Raw genomic sequence first — 18,717 nt, 5'->3', positions numbered from 1 at the left:
AAGTAGAATTGAATCTACTTTAAGCAGTCTCTACCACCAAACAAGTTTTGTGGTTGTGGAAGTGGCGCTGCACAGTACAGCTTGGGCTCAATGAGAGAGCTCAGTTGATGTTAGTAGGAAGCACTCCGATTTACATTGTTTAGTACCTGCACGAACATTCAGGCAAGTTTGCTTTTAGCTTACGCTTCAGGGAAGATGCTTCTGTGGGCCATTTTATTTTAGATGTTGTTGGTTCACAGCTGACTTCCTTCACTTACTATAGTGCAAAATGTTCAGCTTGCAATATCACCCTGTAGCCCTAGACTGGTTGCCCACGGAAGCTAAGCAGGGTTGAGCCTGGTCATTACCTGAATGGGAGACCTTCTGGGAAAAACTAGGTTGCTGCTGGAAGAGGTGTTAGTGAGGCCAGCAGGGGGTGCTCACCCTGTGGTCTGTGTGGGTCCTAATGCCCCAGTATAGTGATGGGGACGCTATACTGTAAAAAAGCACCGTCTTTCGGATGAGACGTTAAACCGAGGTCCTGACTCTCTGTGGTCATTAAAAATCCCAGGATATCTTTCGGAAAGAGTAGGGGTGTTACCCCGGCATCCTGGCCAGATTTGCCCATTGGCCTCTGACCGTCATGGCCTCCTAATCATCCCCATACACTGATTGGCTTCATCACTCTGTCTCCTCTCCACCAGTAAGCTGGTGTGTGGTGGGCGTTCTGGCGCACTATGGCTGCCGTCGCATCATCCAGGTGGATGCTGCACACTGGTGGTGGTTGAGGAGATCCCCCCCTTGTATGTAAAGCGCTTTGAGTGCCTTGAAAAGCGCTATATAAATGTAATAAATTATTATTATTATTATTATTAATGAACTGTAGTGTGATTGATTCCACTTCAAAACAGTGGTGTAAAGGAATATGATGCATAATAATGTAATGTATTTCTTAATAAAGATAGTACTGGTGTAGCTGAGAATGATTAGAAAAATGATTGACAAGTGACAAAATATGAGTTACCAGATTAAGTATTTTAAAGTAACATACATCAGGCAAATTGCTGAAACTGGTTAATTTCTGTCACTTGCCTCAACCACTACCATCTTACAGCCAAGTAAATGGCAAGGACATTTTTCAGTCTAACAATCCAAGACAAAGAAAACCATCTAACCATAAAAAAAAATCCATAAACCTTGTTATGTACTATAACAGAACTGTTCTGTGGACATTGCCGAGACACCAGAAATCCATTTCCATTTTAAAAAATTATGTGGGTTGGATTTAGTCAGACAGCTCTGATTAGGTGTAATAGGTTAATATATTTGCCTATAGGGACATGTTTTAACCATACCCTTAGTCAAATAAAAAAAAATTACATTGTCATCGTTTATTGTGTCGTTACCCAACTACTGGGAAAATATGTTGAGTGATTTTCAGCAACTTCCTCTCCTAGAAAATTATTAAATAATGGAAAAATGCTTGGTATGTCTCTATTTCACCAAACAAACTGAAAAAATTTAAATTTGATATTTAAAGAGTAATGTAACCTTGCTAGTTTTAAATTGAAAAAAAAAAAACCAAAGAACTCTAGTAAAACAGAACTGATCAGACAGGTGTAATTTTGGCAACTACATTACCCCCCAACAAGACACTAAAAGACTCAAAACAGTAGCAGAAGAAGCAAATCTCTCCAGGGCAATAAAAATGGCTACGCTGAATTTCCTCTGCATCACTGAAAACTATGATGTCCCTACCTTAGATAACTATTGGTTATGCCATTATTGACATACTGTACATCCAGGCTATGTACACTACAACAGTGGTTTTCTATATTTTATTTACTGAGCATTAAGGAATACTTAAAGGCATACACACAAGAGTAGCTCTGATTTATTTATATTTTACGAACTCATCAAGTGATTTTTTTTAATGATCAATAATGACAGACTATAAAACTATATAGTAATTTGGGTAACCATCAAATAAACAATTTATACCATTTTGTATTTATTACATCTGGTATGCTAAATAATTTGTATTTACTGGTAGTTAATTAAATTATAATAGGGTATAAACTATCAAAAAGTTACAAGTGAAGTGTGCTGTTTGTTTTGCAATAATTGCTATAGTACTATCCCACAGAACCACAGCAGCAGTGTTATTTAAGTATAACTGCAGAGCATCTTACCTTCCAGTTTGTCAAGATTTGCTCTACAGGTTTAACTGTTACAGGCTCTTCATTTAAAGGAAAAACCAGTTTCTCTGCCTTCCGGTTTTGAATCACCACATGACTCCAACGATCAACCTCCTTAGAAGTCTTCTCATAGGCCACAGTCCGCTGAATCTGTTGTTGAGAGAACAAGTACTTCCATCATATAAAAGCCAACCACCCCAACCCAATGCAACTCTGTCTAAAAGTCTGTGAAACTGTAATTATTCAACATTATATTATGCTTCATTCATTACCTAAACCTGTATAATCTTAGTTTTTCAGGGAACAAGAGCCTACCCTGGCAGATCTTGGCACAAGTCATTCACATCACTAATATACATACACACACAATGCAAATTTATAAACAATACATTAACATATATGAAGGAACCATGTATGAGAAGAAAATCTATGTAGGCCAAGAATCACTTGTAAATTTTATATACACAATGACGAGTCCCCCATTTGAAGTTGGTTTTCTGGAGCTGTTAGGTAGCAGTTCTGCTGTATACCCATAAATGTTATATATGACTAGACCATAAATTCTAAAACAAATACTTCTAATATACTTATTGTTCAGAGTATTTGATGTGTGCAACTACTCTAAACAAAAATTAACTTTGCCACAAGATTATTAGCTCATCTCAAACTAAATATTACTGAAATAATTGGCACTTAAAATAATTGAGAATGAAGATAATCAGTTAACCAGGTCAAACGTATGTTGGACTACTACTATATAAAGATTTATATATAACAAAAAAAAAAACTAGTAATTGTGGTTTTATCAAAAATGATTCGTATAACAGTTAGAAAATGCACAACGAAAAGGTAAAAAGTGATCTCCCATCAACACTATCTCTCTGGGTAACGGTGAAACCAATACAGAATGTCCCAAAATTACCATATTCCTAATATACTCTAGACCTGTTTTGTTTCAGTAGGATATAAATGACATTCATTCCCAGGAAAGTTTTCAGGAGAATCCTTTGCATTTCTGATCAAAATGTCTGCAAAGGATGTTATGAATGATCTTGTAAATTTGTTGAAAAACATTTGCAAACAGTTTAATATTAACTATTTTGCCCAACATAAAATGAGTAACCTACTTACTAGAACCCACCCTCTTAACTCTGATGGGTGAAAATAACAGCTTAGTTTTCAAGGCATATTTTACTCATGTCACGAAAATAAATAACAAGAAATAAATACATAAAAAATAAGCAACAGAATATATTTTGCAACACATTTAATTATTTATACTCACATATTGCTTTGTCATTATTAACCATCACATTTCGCAATACTTTTATTTCTTTATTTAAATTTTGGTCAAACATTCCTCTACAGAAAAATCTTCCTGTTCCCTCCCATTCTTTCTCTTAAATACATTAAGGCACAATCAGTCAATAGCTCACAAGTGAAAGAACTGAACTTTGCAATGATCGGTGATATTTTTTCCTCATTAGTGTAACAGTGCATATAAAACTGTTAATGTCCAAGTATGAGTAACTGTTAATTATTTCAGTCTACGAGGGGAGTGTACCTGCTGTGTGTGTCTCATTTTATAATAGTTTTTAGATATTCTACACAAAGCTATCTCCTCAACAATACAATTGCATTTTTTTCTTTGTGATAACATTATTTAAAGCAATTTACAAATATTCTGTAAAGAGAGTGTGCTTTTTTTGTCAGTGGACAATTAATTTAATAATGCCTAACAAAACTTTAAAGCAAATGAGACAAAACTTAAACCAGCCAGCAGCCATACCACATGCGCTTCAGGATAAGTGATCCACCTGAAGTTAAGCATGTTTGGTCCCTCCCAGTATTAGGAAAAGCTTAGGTTGCTGTTGGAAGAGGTGTTGGTGAGGAAAACAGAGGGTGCTAATCCTGTGGTCTGTGGGTAGATCCCAATTGCCAGGGATACTGGGCTGGAAAAATGGTTATGTTCTTTGGATGACACACAAAACCGAATTCCTGACTCTCCATGGTCACAAAAGATCCCTAGGCATCATTCATAAAGAGTAGGATATTTCCTGATGTCCTGGCTAAATTGCCCATCACAGCCTGAGCAGTCTAACTGCCTTATCACCACCATTTTCTAATTAGGTAACTTTCTCTCTCACACACCTTCACCACCTAATAACTACAGTTAAAGAACGTGCAGAAGAGGAAAGCTGAGAAAACTGCATTGTGCAAGATAGAAGCCATTTCAATATGTAAATGAGGGGTCTGGTTAGTAATGTGAAACTTTTTGTTTTGAGACAGAAAAGAATTCTTCAGCACTGGCAAAATATCAATGACATTATATATGAAGGATAGGATTTATTTTGAGACAACTCTGTAGTAATGAAAAATATTTATGGTAAGCAACACAACAGAAATAGTGCAATAATTTGCGCATGCAGGCTATCGCTAATTACAGGTTCATTTGTTCAGGTTATTTATATTCTTTTCAGTAAAAGAACACACGTGCGGGTTATGGAGGAATTTTTTTACTGGCAGGTTACACAAGGGTGTGGTGTATACATTCATATGAAAAAGTTTGGGAACCCCTCTCAGCCTGCATAATAATTTACTCTACTTTAAACAAAAAAAGATAACAGTGGTATGTCTTTCATTTCCTAGGAACATCTGAGTACTGGGGTGTTTGCCGAACAAAGATTTTTAGTGAAGCAGTATTTAGTTGTATGAAATTAAATCAAATGTGAAAAACTGGCTGTGCAAAAATTTGGGTACCCTTGTAATTTTGCCGATTTAACTGCGCAATACTGATTACTTGCAACACCAAATTGGTTGGATTAGCTCATTAAGCCTTGAACTTCAGACAGGTGTGACCAATCCTTAAAAAAGGTATTTAAGGTGGTCAATTGCAAGATGTGTTTCCCTTTGACTCTCCTCTGAAGAGTGACAGCATGGGACCCTCAAAGTAACTCTCAAAAGATCTGAAAACAAAGATTGTTCAGTATCATGGTTTAGGGGAAGGCTACAAAAAGCTATCTCAGAGGTTTAAACTGTCAGTTTCAACTGTAAAGAATGTAATCAGGAAATGGAAGGCCACAGGCACAGTTGCTGTTAAACCCAGGTCTGGCAGGCCAAGAAAAATACAGGAGTGGCATACGCACAGGATTGTGAGAATGGTTACAGACAACCCACAGATCCCCTCCAAAGACCTGCAAGAACATCTTACTGCGAATGGTGTATCTAAACATCGTTCTACAATTCAGCGCAATTTGCACAAAGAACATCTGTATGGCAGGGTGATGAGAAAGAAGCCATTTCTGCACTCACGCCACAAACAGAGTCACTTGTCGTATGCAAATGCTCATTTAGACAAGCCAGATTAATTTTGGAACAAAGTACTTTGGACTGATGAGACAAAAATTGAGTTATTTAGTCATAAGAAAAAGTGCTTTGCATGGAGGAAGAAGAGCGCCGCATTCCAAGAAAAACACCTGCTACCTACTGTCAAAGTTGGTGGAGGTTTCATCATGCTGTGGGGCTGTGTGGTTAGTTCAGGGACTGGGGCCCTTGTTAAAGTCGAGGGTCGCATGAATTCAACCCAATATCAACAAATTCTTCAGGATAATGTTCAAGCATCAGTCACAAAGTTGAAGTTACGCAGGTGTTGGATATTCCAACAAGACAATGACCCAAAACACAGTTCGAAACTTACAAAGGCATTCATGCACAGAGAGAAGTACAATGTTCTGGAATGGCCGTTACAGTCCCCTCTCTTGAATATACTGCTGGGCGGTATACCGGTTCATGCCGAAAACCATTTTTTATTTTTATTATGCTATGGATTTTTCTTATACTGCAACACTGGTTTAAATTGCCTAAACAACGTTCGGAATGTGGTGCAGCGGGAAACTGTTTAGAGGGGATCTTTTTCACTGCTGCACCACTAAACACACATGCAACGGAGTACATGTGTTAGTGGAGGTGTTGCACGAGGGCTCTTTTTCACTGCTACACTGCTAAACAGGCATGCAACAAAGTACATGTGGAGGTATTGCACGGTGAAAATGGACAGAGAACATTCCGAAGAACTTTTGCAGGAAAAGGGAGTCACATCTGATTTCTGGAGATGCTTTGGATTTACAAGGTCGGATGTGGACCATTATGTTCAAATGTGTGAATACTGTTTCTATACTACTAGATAATACTGCAAGCCAAGTTGTACTTGTTTTATTTTTTTCAATACTGTGTAATGTACCTTGGTACTGTGTAATACTGTGACGACATGTTGACTTTATTCTCGACATTTCTACTTTATCTTGCTGTTTTCAAGAATAAAGTCAACATGTTGACTTTATTCCCGTAATTTGATATTAAAGTAGAACATTGTAAACAAATCTTCATCTTAAAATGAATATTTAATTTACTAGATTTTCTCAAACCCCATCATAAGTTATGTAGCACATTAAATGCTTTGTGTTAAGTGTTCCCGGAACCATGTTAATCGCTACGTGCTTCTTAAACTGACTTAACTCACTTAAGAGGCGCAAGCAGCACACATAATACATTAATTTCATGATATTCCTGCTCCCTGAACATTTAGAATGCTAAGATAAGTACTTGATATAATTTTCATGATGAAATGCATTAAAGAATGTATTAATCATGTGGGGTCACAGTGGCGTGGAGGTTGCACTACTGCCTTGCAACAAAGGGGTCCCGGGTATTCCCTGGTTTGAATGTGCATGTTTTTCTGGTGGGTTTACTCGGCGTACTTCAGTTTCCTTTCAAAGTCATGTAGGATGTGGAGTTTTGTTATGCTATATTGACCCTGCTAGTCTATGTGTTGCTCGTATTCACCTTGCGATGTGCTGGCGCCTCGTTCAGAATTTGCTCCTGCCTCCCACACAATGCTTGCTGGGATGGGTGCAATCCTGAATAGATGGCATAATTAAACATGTATACAAAGATTTCTTTAAAGTTCTGAACACTCCGTGGTCTAAGTTTATAACTAGTTTTAATTTCACAAAGATGTTTATCGTGTGGTGATTGGTAATGTGGAGAAAGAAAAAGGAAGGATAGGAACTGGGGGTTTGGTACGTCAGATAGAGACAGCATGCATGCAATAAAGAAAGCCCAGTGAGAAGAATATTTAATTCTGTGTTCATGTCTCTGACCACCAGATCACAAACCCAACATTTACACAATATTTAAGTAAAACTTGTGCGATAACCATTCATACATCTAGTTTTTTGAAGCCTTGTAACACCTGCCATACATTTCTCTACACTGAACGTACACCTGGGGACCCCTTACTGCGAGGCAGCTGCACTAATGCCTCACTCCTGTGCATGTTTAATACCTGCTTTAATGCATTTCATCATGAAAATGATATCAAGTATTTATCCTAGCATTCTAAATTTTCAGAGAGCAGGAATATCATGAAATGAATGTATTCTGTGCGGCGATCCCTGCCTGCGTCTCCTCTTAGTGCGGAGGAAGTCAGTTTAAGAAGAACATAGCGATTAACAACCGGGTCGGGGAACACTTAACACAAAGCATTTAATGTGCTACATTAACTTATGACAGGGTTTGAGAAAATCTAGTAAAGTAAACATTGATTTTAGGATGAAGTTTAATTTACGACATTCTATTTTAATGACAAAATAAACTATCAGAATTAGTGGAAATGCCGATTTTAATCTCGATATAAGCATCAAGATTAAAGTGGAAATGTCGAGGATAAAGTCAACAGGCCAACTTTATTCTCAAAATATAGTTTTTTTTTTTCTTCACTGTGGCCCTAATACACTTCCGTAGTGCTATACCACAAATAGCATTATAAATGCAAGTTGCAGTTTTATTACTTATGTATATAGCTTAGCTTGAATCAAGGTCTATATTAATGCAATTTGCCTTAATGATGGTTCAGTTGGTAAAGATGTCTCACCAAGTTGCACTTGTTTTATTTTATTTTTATTTGGTGAATACTGTGTAATGCATGTGGGCTTGAAGTCTTGAAGTAATAGAATTATTAATGGAAGTTGTACTATTATTTATTTTATTGTTATTATTTATTAGTTTAAATATTATGCAGTTTAATGATGGCAGAGTTGTTTAGAAAGTCACTTTAATGTGTCAGTGGACAGAGATGGTTAACATTGACAGAAAGTGTAGTTGGTTTACAAAATGTTTTTGATGTTTTTGGACTTCTCTAGCGCCTTCAACACCATCCAACCTCTGCTCCTTAGAGACAAAGCTGACTGAGATGGGAGTAGACTCACACCTGGTGGTATGGATTGTGGACTATCTTACAGACAGACCTCAATATGTGCGTCTTAGGAACTGCAGGTCTGACATTGTGTTCAGTAATACAGGGGCGCCGCAGGGGACTGTACTTTCTCCGGTCCTGTTCAATCTATATACATCAGACTTCCAATATGACTCAGAGTCCTGCCACGTGCAAAAGTTCGCTGATGACACTGCTATTGTGGGCTGCATCAGGTGTGGGCAGGAAGAGGAGTACAGAAAGTTAATCAAAGACTTTGTTAAATGGTGCGACTCAAACCACTTACACCTTAACACCAGCAAGACCAAGGAGCTGGTGGTGGATTTTAGAAGGCCCAGGCCCCTCATGGACCCTGTGATCATCAGAGGTGACTGTGTGCAGAGGGTGCAGACCTTTAAGTATCTGGGAGTGCAGCTGGATGACAAATTGGACTGGACTGCCAATACTGATGCTCTATGTAAGAAAGGTCAGAGCAGACTATACTTTCTGAGATGGTTGGCATCCTTCAACATCTGCAGTAAGATGCTGCAGATGTTCTACCAGACCGTTGTGGCGAGTGCCCTCTTCTACGCGGTGGTGTGCTGGGGTGGCAGCATAAAGATGAAAGACGCCTCACACCTGGACAAACTTGTTAAGAAGGCAGGCTCTATTGTAGGATTAAAGTTGGACAGTTTAACATCTGTGGCAGAGCGACGGGCATTAAGCAAATTCCTGTCAATCATGACTAATCCACTGCATCCACTTAACAGTGTCATCTCCAGGCAGAGGAGTAGCTTTAGTGACAGACTTTTGTCACTGTCCTGCTCCACTGACAGACTGAGGAGATCGTTCCTCCCCAACACTATACGACTCTTCAATTCCACCCGGGGGAGTAAATGCCAACATTAATTTTATTTAAATTTTTTTCATTTTTATTACTATTTAATTTAATATTGTTTCTTTGTATCAGTATACTGCTGCTGGATTATGTGAATTTCCCCTTGGGATTAATAAAGTATCTATCTATCTATCAATCAAAAAATATTCACCATTTATTCCTTTTCTAAGACATGTTCAGTGCAATACAACTTTTGACAAGCACCTCTGAATATTTTACTAAGTCTAAATGCCTCTTTGGATGGTTGAAAATATGTTGTCAAAATTTTAGCTTAAGTTGTTTGCAAACTTTGTTTAATTAAAAGGTTCTATATTTTGACTGCATCTGTCATGCAATGTGATTCCATCTCTTCATTAGTGCCAACCCCTTGAAAACTATCACTTTATGGGGCCATGCAAACTTGTATTAATACTTGTGTGCACATTAAAATGTTTTTATGTACAATGCTCGTGACAGTGGAATAGGTTATTCTTAGCCAGTCTTCTGCAGTAATTGCAGTGGAAAATGTGGTTAACATCTACGTATACATGGGGAAAAAAATACCATCGAATACCATGAAACCGGTATAATTTTGAAAAATACCAGGATATAGAATTTGGGTCATACCGCCCAGCACTACTTGATCATCATCGAAAATCTACGGCATGATTTGAAGCAGGCTGCCCATGCTCGGCAGCCATCACATTTAACTGAACTGGAGAGTTTTTGTATGAAAGAATGGTCAAAAATACCTCCATCCATATTCCAGACACTCATCAAAGGCTATAGGAGACGTCTAGAGACTAAGTATTGATGCAATATCTCTGTTAAGGTGTCAAAATTTATGTACCTGTCTAATTTTGTTATGATGCATATTGCATATTTTCTGTTAATCCAATAAACTTAATGTCACTGCTGAAATACTACTGTTTCCATAAGGCATGTCATATATTAAAAGGAAGTTGCTACTTTGAAAGCTCAGCCAATGATAAACAAAAATCCAAAGAATTAAGAGGAGTTCCAAAACTTTTTCATATGACTGTATGTGTATGTAGGGTATATACGGTAAATAGCAGTTTTATACTTCTTCCTCTATCTTTTCCCATTTCTATGGTGGGTAGATGTGCCTGATTAACCTTTTCCAAATCAAAACAGAACTTGTTTAAGTTAAAAAATATTAAAATGAAGGACTCTCATACCACCGTGTTTTTCATCAATTCCTTTCTAAAACTGGGACTAGCCAATACATTTCAGTATGACATCAAAGAGGACAACATACTGTGAAAGAAAAATAATGCTTTTTATTAAGGAAAGTCAGTTTCAGGCTTCCCAGTCCTCTAAAGTAAAGTTCTGTAGTTCAATGCACTAATATTTGCAGTTATAGTAAAATTTAGCCTCATTTAAAAAACATGTCTGGACTGAAATATGTGCCTGAAATTCCTGCAGCCTATATTCTGTAGGCTTTAAAAACCTTCAGGATAAATCATGCTTCCTAAAAGGTAAAAGCCCATGAAAAAAAAAAAATAATTACATTTTAACCATATACTCCCAGGTGTCATCCCTTCAGTTTTGACATGTATTATGTACATGATACCCTCTAAACTGAGGTAGCCAATAACACTGCTGGAATCTCCATAAGTGAAAACCTTAATTATTTTAATTGTACAGTGCATTAGGCTATCTATTGTCATTTAGGAAGAACATGAAAGGAAGGATGGATACATGGATACATAAATGGATACATACATACATGTATGTATGTCCAGATCTAATTATGCAGATCCAGATCGTCTGGATGACTGATTTATGCGTGGACGATTCCACTTCAGCACGAAGACGATTCTTCATGTCATCAGTTCACACACTTCTCAATGGTCTGGTATTTTTCGGGTGATTTTCTATGTAATAAACTTAAGTTATAGCGTAATGAAAATTGCATAACTAGATCTGGACCACCCGATCGATCGATCAACAGATAGATAGATGGGTACTTTATTAATCCCCAAGGGGAAATTCACATACTCCAGCAGCAGCAGCATACTGATAAAAACAATATTTAGAGTGATAAAATACAGTGCAAGTTAAAAAATGCCAGGATGTGAGTGCAAGGCAGGTATAACAGGCAATAACATTGTGTAATATTAACGTTTAGCCCCGCACCCCATGGGGGATGGAATTGAAGAGTCGCATAGTGTGGGGAAGAAACAATCTCCTCAGTCTGTCAGTGGAGCAGGACAGTACCACAACAAAAAAATGTAAAGAATGACCACTCACATCTGGCACATACCCAAAAAAAACAAATCATAATTTATCCGCACAAATTGTACATTACCTTTTCAGTCTCTTGGCGACTTAAAGGAAGATCTAATGTCTTTTCTTTCCCTTGGAGTACTTTCAGTTGATTTTTCACAGAAGAAAGGGATGGAGTTGAGGAACAAATTGTGTGAAGCAAATCAGACAGTTCAATCTTCTCTCCTGCACCTAAAATAACACGTTATGTTACATAAATAACAACATTCTATTCATTTTCCCTCTCAACATGATGTTTTCAACTCTGAGTTGGTCAGTTGGTGTTTAGATATCTACTGTTCTATATAGAAGGTGAAATTCTGATCATAAAACTTGTTACCTGTAAAATAAGCAAAACCTAATTCCTTCTACAATAAGGCTGATTTACTTTATACAAAAAGCATAGTATATTATTATAGGGCATGGCTGAAGCTAAATTTGCTAAGAAATTACTGTATTAATGTGTATTCCTTTTTTTAATACTTAGCGTATTGTATTTTTATAACTAATTAAGGTATAGCTTTATAAATTAACTTCAGAAATCAAGCTTTTTCATTTTGCAATTACTTACCTTCTGAACTTAGTGCAAACTCTGACACTTGTGAGCTTGCTTCTGACCTTTCTGCCAGTTTCCTCCTAAGGTGGACAAGCATATGAAAAAATCATTGTCACACTCTGCAGACTGCTTCAAAATGTAATAAAATCATTTTAAATATTGAACACAGCACACGCAAAAGACATGCTGTACATAAACACAGAACCAAAGTTTATGCTCACTACATTAAAAGAAGTAAAAAGTAATGCTAGCAATAATATTCATTCATTCCTTTCTAATAACATATAACCAGATGAACCACGTTATGTAGTAGAGAATATTGCTGTGTTCATGTCTGTTTTCTAAAGTGCTTTCTAATGATCACTGCAGTGAAATGTACATGAAAAAATAAAACTTAAATCATTAAAATTCTAGTTCTTTTCTGAGCACATTTAATTTAGTTCATGATGTGTTTCCCAGAAGTGGTCTATTTAACATTATTTTTGTACAAACATTGAGACATTGTGAGCATACAACTGGACTTCACATGTGGATTAGGCAATTAGAGTAATGTGAAAATTTTTCATGGACATTTTGATAGTGTTTGCTGTTGTCAATGTTGGTCACTTAAAGTGATACTGTATTAGAAAATTCTCCATTCTGTATGAGATTAAGAGTTTTTCTCAGCCATCACTAGTAAATACATGGAGTATATAACATGTTAAAAAAACAAATTTTTGGAAGGTTGTATTCTTTGAAAATGCCCTAACCCCGCATTTAAATGAACAAAAAATCTTAAAGTACAAACAGGTATTCTACATGCATAAAATGCAAAGTTGACTGACTGACTCACTAACACATCTACAAAAATACTATTTCCCATTTAGTTAAAAAGCTGAAATTTGGCAGGACAGATACGTCTAGGCCGGTAGGTAATCTGCTAAGAAAGCATATTGTGATGTATCAATATTTAGGGATAAAAAATTAAAAAATAGAAAAACTAAACACCCCAAAATCTTAAAAGTACTTTGATTGACTTTTTTGAAATTTGTTGACATTCCAGAAAAACTGTGTAGGAAGAAGAGACAAGGTGGCAAGCTGCATAGAAAATAAGATGGGAAATGGATGTAGAAAAGTTAGGATTGACTCAAAGATGACATCATTAGCAAGTGACCTCTTTTCATACATGCAGTAGTTCCTATATTGTTGCCTATTCCTTACTCTGTATGATTTGGTAAAATACAAATAAATTGAAGTTGGATTTCATTGTCAAGCGCTCTTATACAGTATACATAAATTTCAAAGTAAGGGGGGTGGGGGTCTTGCAGCTTAGTGATGAAAAACATGCAATATTGAGGAGAACTAAGGTGTCCCCATGGAGGTCAATCTCTGATGTGCCACTATGCTCTGGTTCGCAAAGCAGAATAAAGGGAACTGCTGGTACAGCATGCCAGCCTATACATACTGGGGTAATCAGCAAAATTACTAGAATTATTAGCAGTTTTTTTTTTCTGTATGTTATGATGGATGGCCGGGGATTCCTGCACGGACGGGGCGCCCTTTATATGAGAATACTGGGGGAATGGACGCACTACCAGGAGTACTTTCCCCGGGACACGAGAGGGCAGCCCCTGGGTTTACATCGGGGCCACATATTTGAAGCGCAACCCGCTGGGGGTCCGTGGTCATCACCAGGGGGCACCTGGACAGCTCCAGAGTCTGGAAAAACAGCACTTCCACCACACCCGGAAGTGCTGCCAGAAGAGGAGCGGGGTCCCTAAGCAGCACTTCCGCCACACCCAGAAGTGCTGCCGGAGGTTAATCGTGGGACACCTGGAGCACTTCCGGGTGCACTATAAAGGAGGCCACCTCACTCCATTCAGAAACCAGAGTCGGGAGGAAAAGGACGAAGCTTGGGAAGAGAGGAGTAGAGGCGGCGAAAGGTAAAGAAGGACGGAATACTGTGTTGGAGCACTGTGTTGTGTGCAGGACCGTTAATAATAAAAACGTGCGCATTTTGGACATACGGTGTCTGCCTGTGTCTGGGGCCTATCTTCTACAATGGGTACTACCAAATGACACTTGGTATTGGACTCATGTGTGCCTGCAAGTAGATGAATTACTCCGGAGAACAAATATAAGCAAGAAGTGAGAAAAATGTGAAAAAGAACTTCATATAAAAATGGCTCACAGTGATGACAATACAGCACCACATCAAAACATGTCAAAAATAAAACCATAAGCCATGTCCAGAAATACTTTATCTTCAAGACAGGATAATTTTGTGCTTATTATTTTAAAAACAGCCAAAACACACATAGGCTTTTGTTAATGCCATTTTCTCATTAAAGAATTAGTTCATAAATATTTTCATGCGTACATTGTGAGCGCAATGAGATGATTCATCAGATGTAAGTTTTAATTGTTCAGTACAAGCAATGCTATTAAAGGAGATAAAACGACGAAGCGATGAACTGCCTTTTAATATTGTGTCCTTCAATATTGTGTCCTACACCGACTATAAAAAGAACAGAGGCTTTGAATTCATTCTCTGAATATGTCGAATGTGTCCATGGATGAGGTTTTAAGCTTCCATCCATTCTCTAACTGGTTTTGTACAGTCTGTGGTCGCAAGGGAAATGTTGCCTGCACCATGAATTATATGCTGCCAGTGCAAACAGCTGTAGCAAGCAAAACCCAATGTGAGTTTTTAAATGAAGTGGCAATTTGGCTTCCTTATGATAGCGATGAAATACGTTGCTCCAATTGTTAATACTAAAAGAAAAAAATATTTTTGTATTTCAAAGCACTTTATTTATACCAGTTAGCAGAAAGGGCAAAACAACATAATTCATTGCTAAATACAGATATACAAATGCTACAATTGTGTCATCCATTTGGGTTTTTGAAGCCAAGCCAGATTAATGTAAAGCTGACAAGATTGATTTCATGCAGGAAATTAAACATTGACAAATGTAAAAAAAAAAAAAATACTAAAAGGAGGGAAAGATTTGAAAAATTAAAGTTCCAGAATTTTATTACATTTAAAACTGAATGAATATGACTCATATGATAATCTTTAATTTGTTTCAGACCAGTTAAGGATACAAATATATAATAGCAAATGTTACAAACCTAACCGAGTGACTCTCTGACAAAGCATGTTTAGAAGCAAGTTGTTACAAAAACAGATTTAATGTTTTTCTTTAAATTAAAATATCGTACATTTTCTTGGAATTCACTAATTCAACAGTATAGATATAATGTTTTAATTTTTACATTTAATAAGCAGTATTTTTCAGTTACTGAAGAGAATATGATAGAGAATAATTTTGTAATGTACACATAGTAAGTTAAATTAGGTAGTTCATGTTGATATTTATGAATGGCAATACTAGTTTACTTAAATGATAACTGGGTAACTTCTTAAAGGGCATACAGTGGTAGTGAGGCATAGTTTTTGGCAGACAAAGCGGTGTAGCGGTTCAGGCTTTGGACTTCAAACCCTACTACTGACACTGTATGACCAAGAAGGACCAGGTCACTTCACCTGTCTGTGCTCCATTTGGAAAAACAAAAGAAATTGAACCAGTTGTGTCGTAAATGTTGTAAGTCACCTTAGATGAAAGTGTCAGCCAAATAAATAAATGTCTTAGTATTTATACATTTTATATTCCATTATAGAAAACGGCACAATAGTGTTCACTTTAATAATGGAGGCACAGGACTTTTAATAAAAAGCAGTTGAATTAATTTTCTCTTTTTGCAGTGGTATTGAAAAGTATGGAGTATAATGAAAATCTTCCTGGTATTAGTATCAAATAATACAATTCTGGTATTGTGACATCCCTAGTGGCATCACACATGTGCAAAGAAGACTGCAATGACCTTACAGTATGCCTGTGTGAAATTTCTGTGTATGGCTGCTAAAGCTCTATGATGTCACAACTGCCTCATAAAGCATCATGGGCAGCTGGGGGAAAATGTTTGCATGTTTAAAAACAAGAAACTATCTAAATATTGCTAATACTTGTTTTATTTCTAATTGTATAATTAATAAAATGTTTACAGACAGTTAATTGTTGATAATAGTGGATATCTAAAGTATTACCCAAAAAAATGCTGATAAGCCTAAATAAAAACATTTTTCTTTGAATAAAAACATTATGTTAAGATAAAAACTAGCTCTAAAAAGAGCAATAACCATGTATTCAAGACATACATGGTATACTGGTTATAGATCTGCTTAATAAAAACTTACTTTTTCTTCCCATCCAGAGCACCAATGGCCTCCAAAAGTTTTTGATGTTTCCTCTCATCATCACTTTCACCCTGAAATCAAAAAATGATAACAAATAAGACCTAAAATGCTCACTTTACAAAATCATGTCAGCGTTTAGTATATACTAGGCTGACCCGCCTTTTAAGGCGACCGACTTTTAAGTTGACCACTTCAAGGCAATTCAATATGTAGATCAATTTGATATTGTATACAAACTCATTAATTTGGTTATATTGCATTTGAGCGGTATTACTTTAATACTCGTAGTTTCTGTTATTTTTGTGACGAAATTTAAACTTTTTTTCTATATTGAGGAAGCCCTTTTGAACCCCCCCTGATATTTACTACGCGGTGAGGCATTTGTACTCCATCAACATTATTTCCGGAGAAATAACTTTGTCTATTTTTCCAGCGCATCGCACACAAAAGCAAGGGAACGATGGGAGCACCAGGACTCTGCTCACATCATGTCGCTGCGTACCACAAGCTGCAAGTAGTAAGTCTGTGATAAGCGGAATACCGCTACGCTTTCCACTCATGGGACGGAAGGACAATCCCGACCGCTTTTATATAGTAAGAAAGAAGAAGAAGATATCGCACAGTCTGGAGTAGAAAATCATCTTTTACCTGGAAAAACGAAACTACAAATCCCATCGTGCTTTGCAAAATGGATGAGGCGTGTGAAACTCCACGCCTGCATAGCACTCACGGGACGGAAGGACAATCCTGACCGCTTTTATATAGAAGGACTATTTATTTGGAAGTGTATAATTTTTTTGTTATGTAAAGCACCTTGTGGTGATAATGTACTCTGTCCAGTCAATCTGTTAGTGAAAGAAAAACTAACTTTACATTATGCAAACCTTTTAATACAAAGAATACAAACAGAAATGCAATAATATTTTTTCTCTTTATACAATAAAATAGGCTTTACTGAAGTTTCTAATTATAATTTAACTATCATTCTTCCTTCTAAATTCCATATCCATTTAGCTTGTTCTCTTTATATTTACTTTAAAAAATTATCAGATACTGTATTTAATAAAGTTTGATCCTTCACTGGTAACTGTTTCTGGGTTACACTATTCTACTATGAAAACATCAGTACTGTATTATTAGAATATTTATAAAATAGACAGACAGAGATAAAACTCTATATTTATTCATGTGCAGAATTTCAATACATGGAGACAGGAAACAAATATACATGTGCATATGTTAATAGTTTTTAAGAAAGGCTAAATCTTACTTGCAGACTACAACTAACAACATTTCACACAAAGTAATCAAGTTTTCAATTAACTCCAAATTCTACCCACTTCTCAATCAAAAGATAGTATTGAAAGTTTTATTAAAATCTAAAAATAAAAACTTACTATATTTTAAGCTTAAACCAGATGTTCAAAGATGGTGTTTAGTATAAAGAGCAACTATCAGAACACCTGTACAATCTGTAGCTACTCAGTCATACTGAATCAGATCCCAAAGTAGTGAAAAAATGTAAGAAAACATATTTTCTCAGTTATCTGCTCAAAGCAATGTACTGGTGCCATTAGAGCAACTGGACACAGATTATTATTAATTTATTTTGGACTGTTTTTAGAAACATAAGAACTTGTGTTTTCTGCTTATTTAACCATCTTCTAAAAGTCTGCAAATATTTGTACCCTTTTAAAAATTATTTCATATTGAACATGTGCTTTGTCTAGTCATAAATATAAATTATTTCAGTATCTTCAGCAACTGTGACCACATTGCTCAAAACAAGAGGTAAGTCATTAGAATTAAACCTGCAACAGAAATATAAATTATATGCAAAAAACAGCTATAATGAAACAGTGCCTCTTGGGTATATGGATAGTAATTGCTAATTCTTGTAGTATTTTCACTGCTTATTATTATTAAAATGTCACCTAGCCGCTGCAAATGATTCAGAAAGCAGAGGCATGTCACATCTCTCTTCAAATCACTGCACTGGCTTCCTGTAGTTTAAATCCTTGATGCATATCTACAAAGTGGTCAGTGGGCCTGCACTTGTATATATGTGGAGGCACTTGTGAGGACCTAATCTCCTTTCACTCATATCTGCTAATAAACAGCATCTAGTGATGCCACCTCTTCGTGTGTCAAATCTCAGTCCAGATTCTTTCCATGTGTAGCTCCTGGCAGGTAGGATGAGCTGCCCACTTCTATTTGAAACTCCAACTTTCTCAATGTGTTAAAGAAGCATTTGAAGACTCTTGTTTAGAGAATATCTGTCTAATCGATAATGGTTTTGCAGTTTTTGTAAATCTGGGACTTGTATCT

At 36.5% G+C, this 18,717-nt stretch overlaps 1 protein-coding gene across 2 annotated transcripts in view; it reads right to left on the bottom strand.

Moving 5' to 3' along the window:
• Positions 1 to 18,717, bottom strand: part of si:dkey-251i10.3 (uncharacterized protein LOC553498 homolog) — a 41,405-nt gene that overhangs the window by 17,142 nt on the left and 5,546 nt on the right. For both annotated transcript variants that reach the window (XM_039766042.1, XM_039766044.1), the window contains exons 3-6: positions 16,390 to 16,460; positions 12,165 to 12,229; positions 11,637 to 11,785; positions 2,172 to 2,327 (exon numbers count right to left, since the gene is read on the bottom strand). In XM_039766042.1, the coding sequence (XP_039621976.1) occupies positions 2,172 to 2,327; positions 11,637 to 11,785; positions 12,165 to 12,229; positions 16,390 to 16,460 (441 nt within the window). The remainder of the gene's footprint in view (positions 1 to 2,171; positions 2,328 to 11,636; positions 11,786 to 12,164; positions 12,230 to 16,389; positions 16,461 to 18,717) is intronic.

Source organism: Polypterus senegalus, chromosome 10, assembly GCF_016835505.1.
Source record: "Polypterus senegalus isolate Bchr_013 chromosome 10, ASM1683550v1, whole genome shotgun sequence".
Taxonomy (NCBI): domain Eukaryota; kingdom Metazoa; phylum Chordata; class Cladistia; order Polypteriformes; family Polypteridae; genus Polypterus; species Polypterus senegalus.
This window is presented reverse-complemented; position numbering and strand designations above follow the sequence as displayed.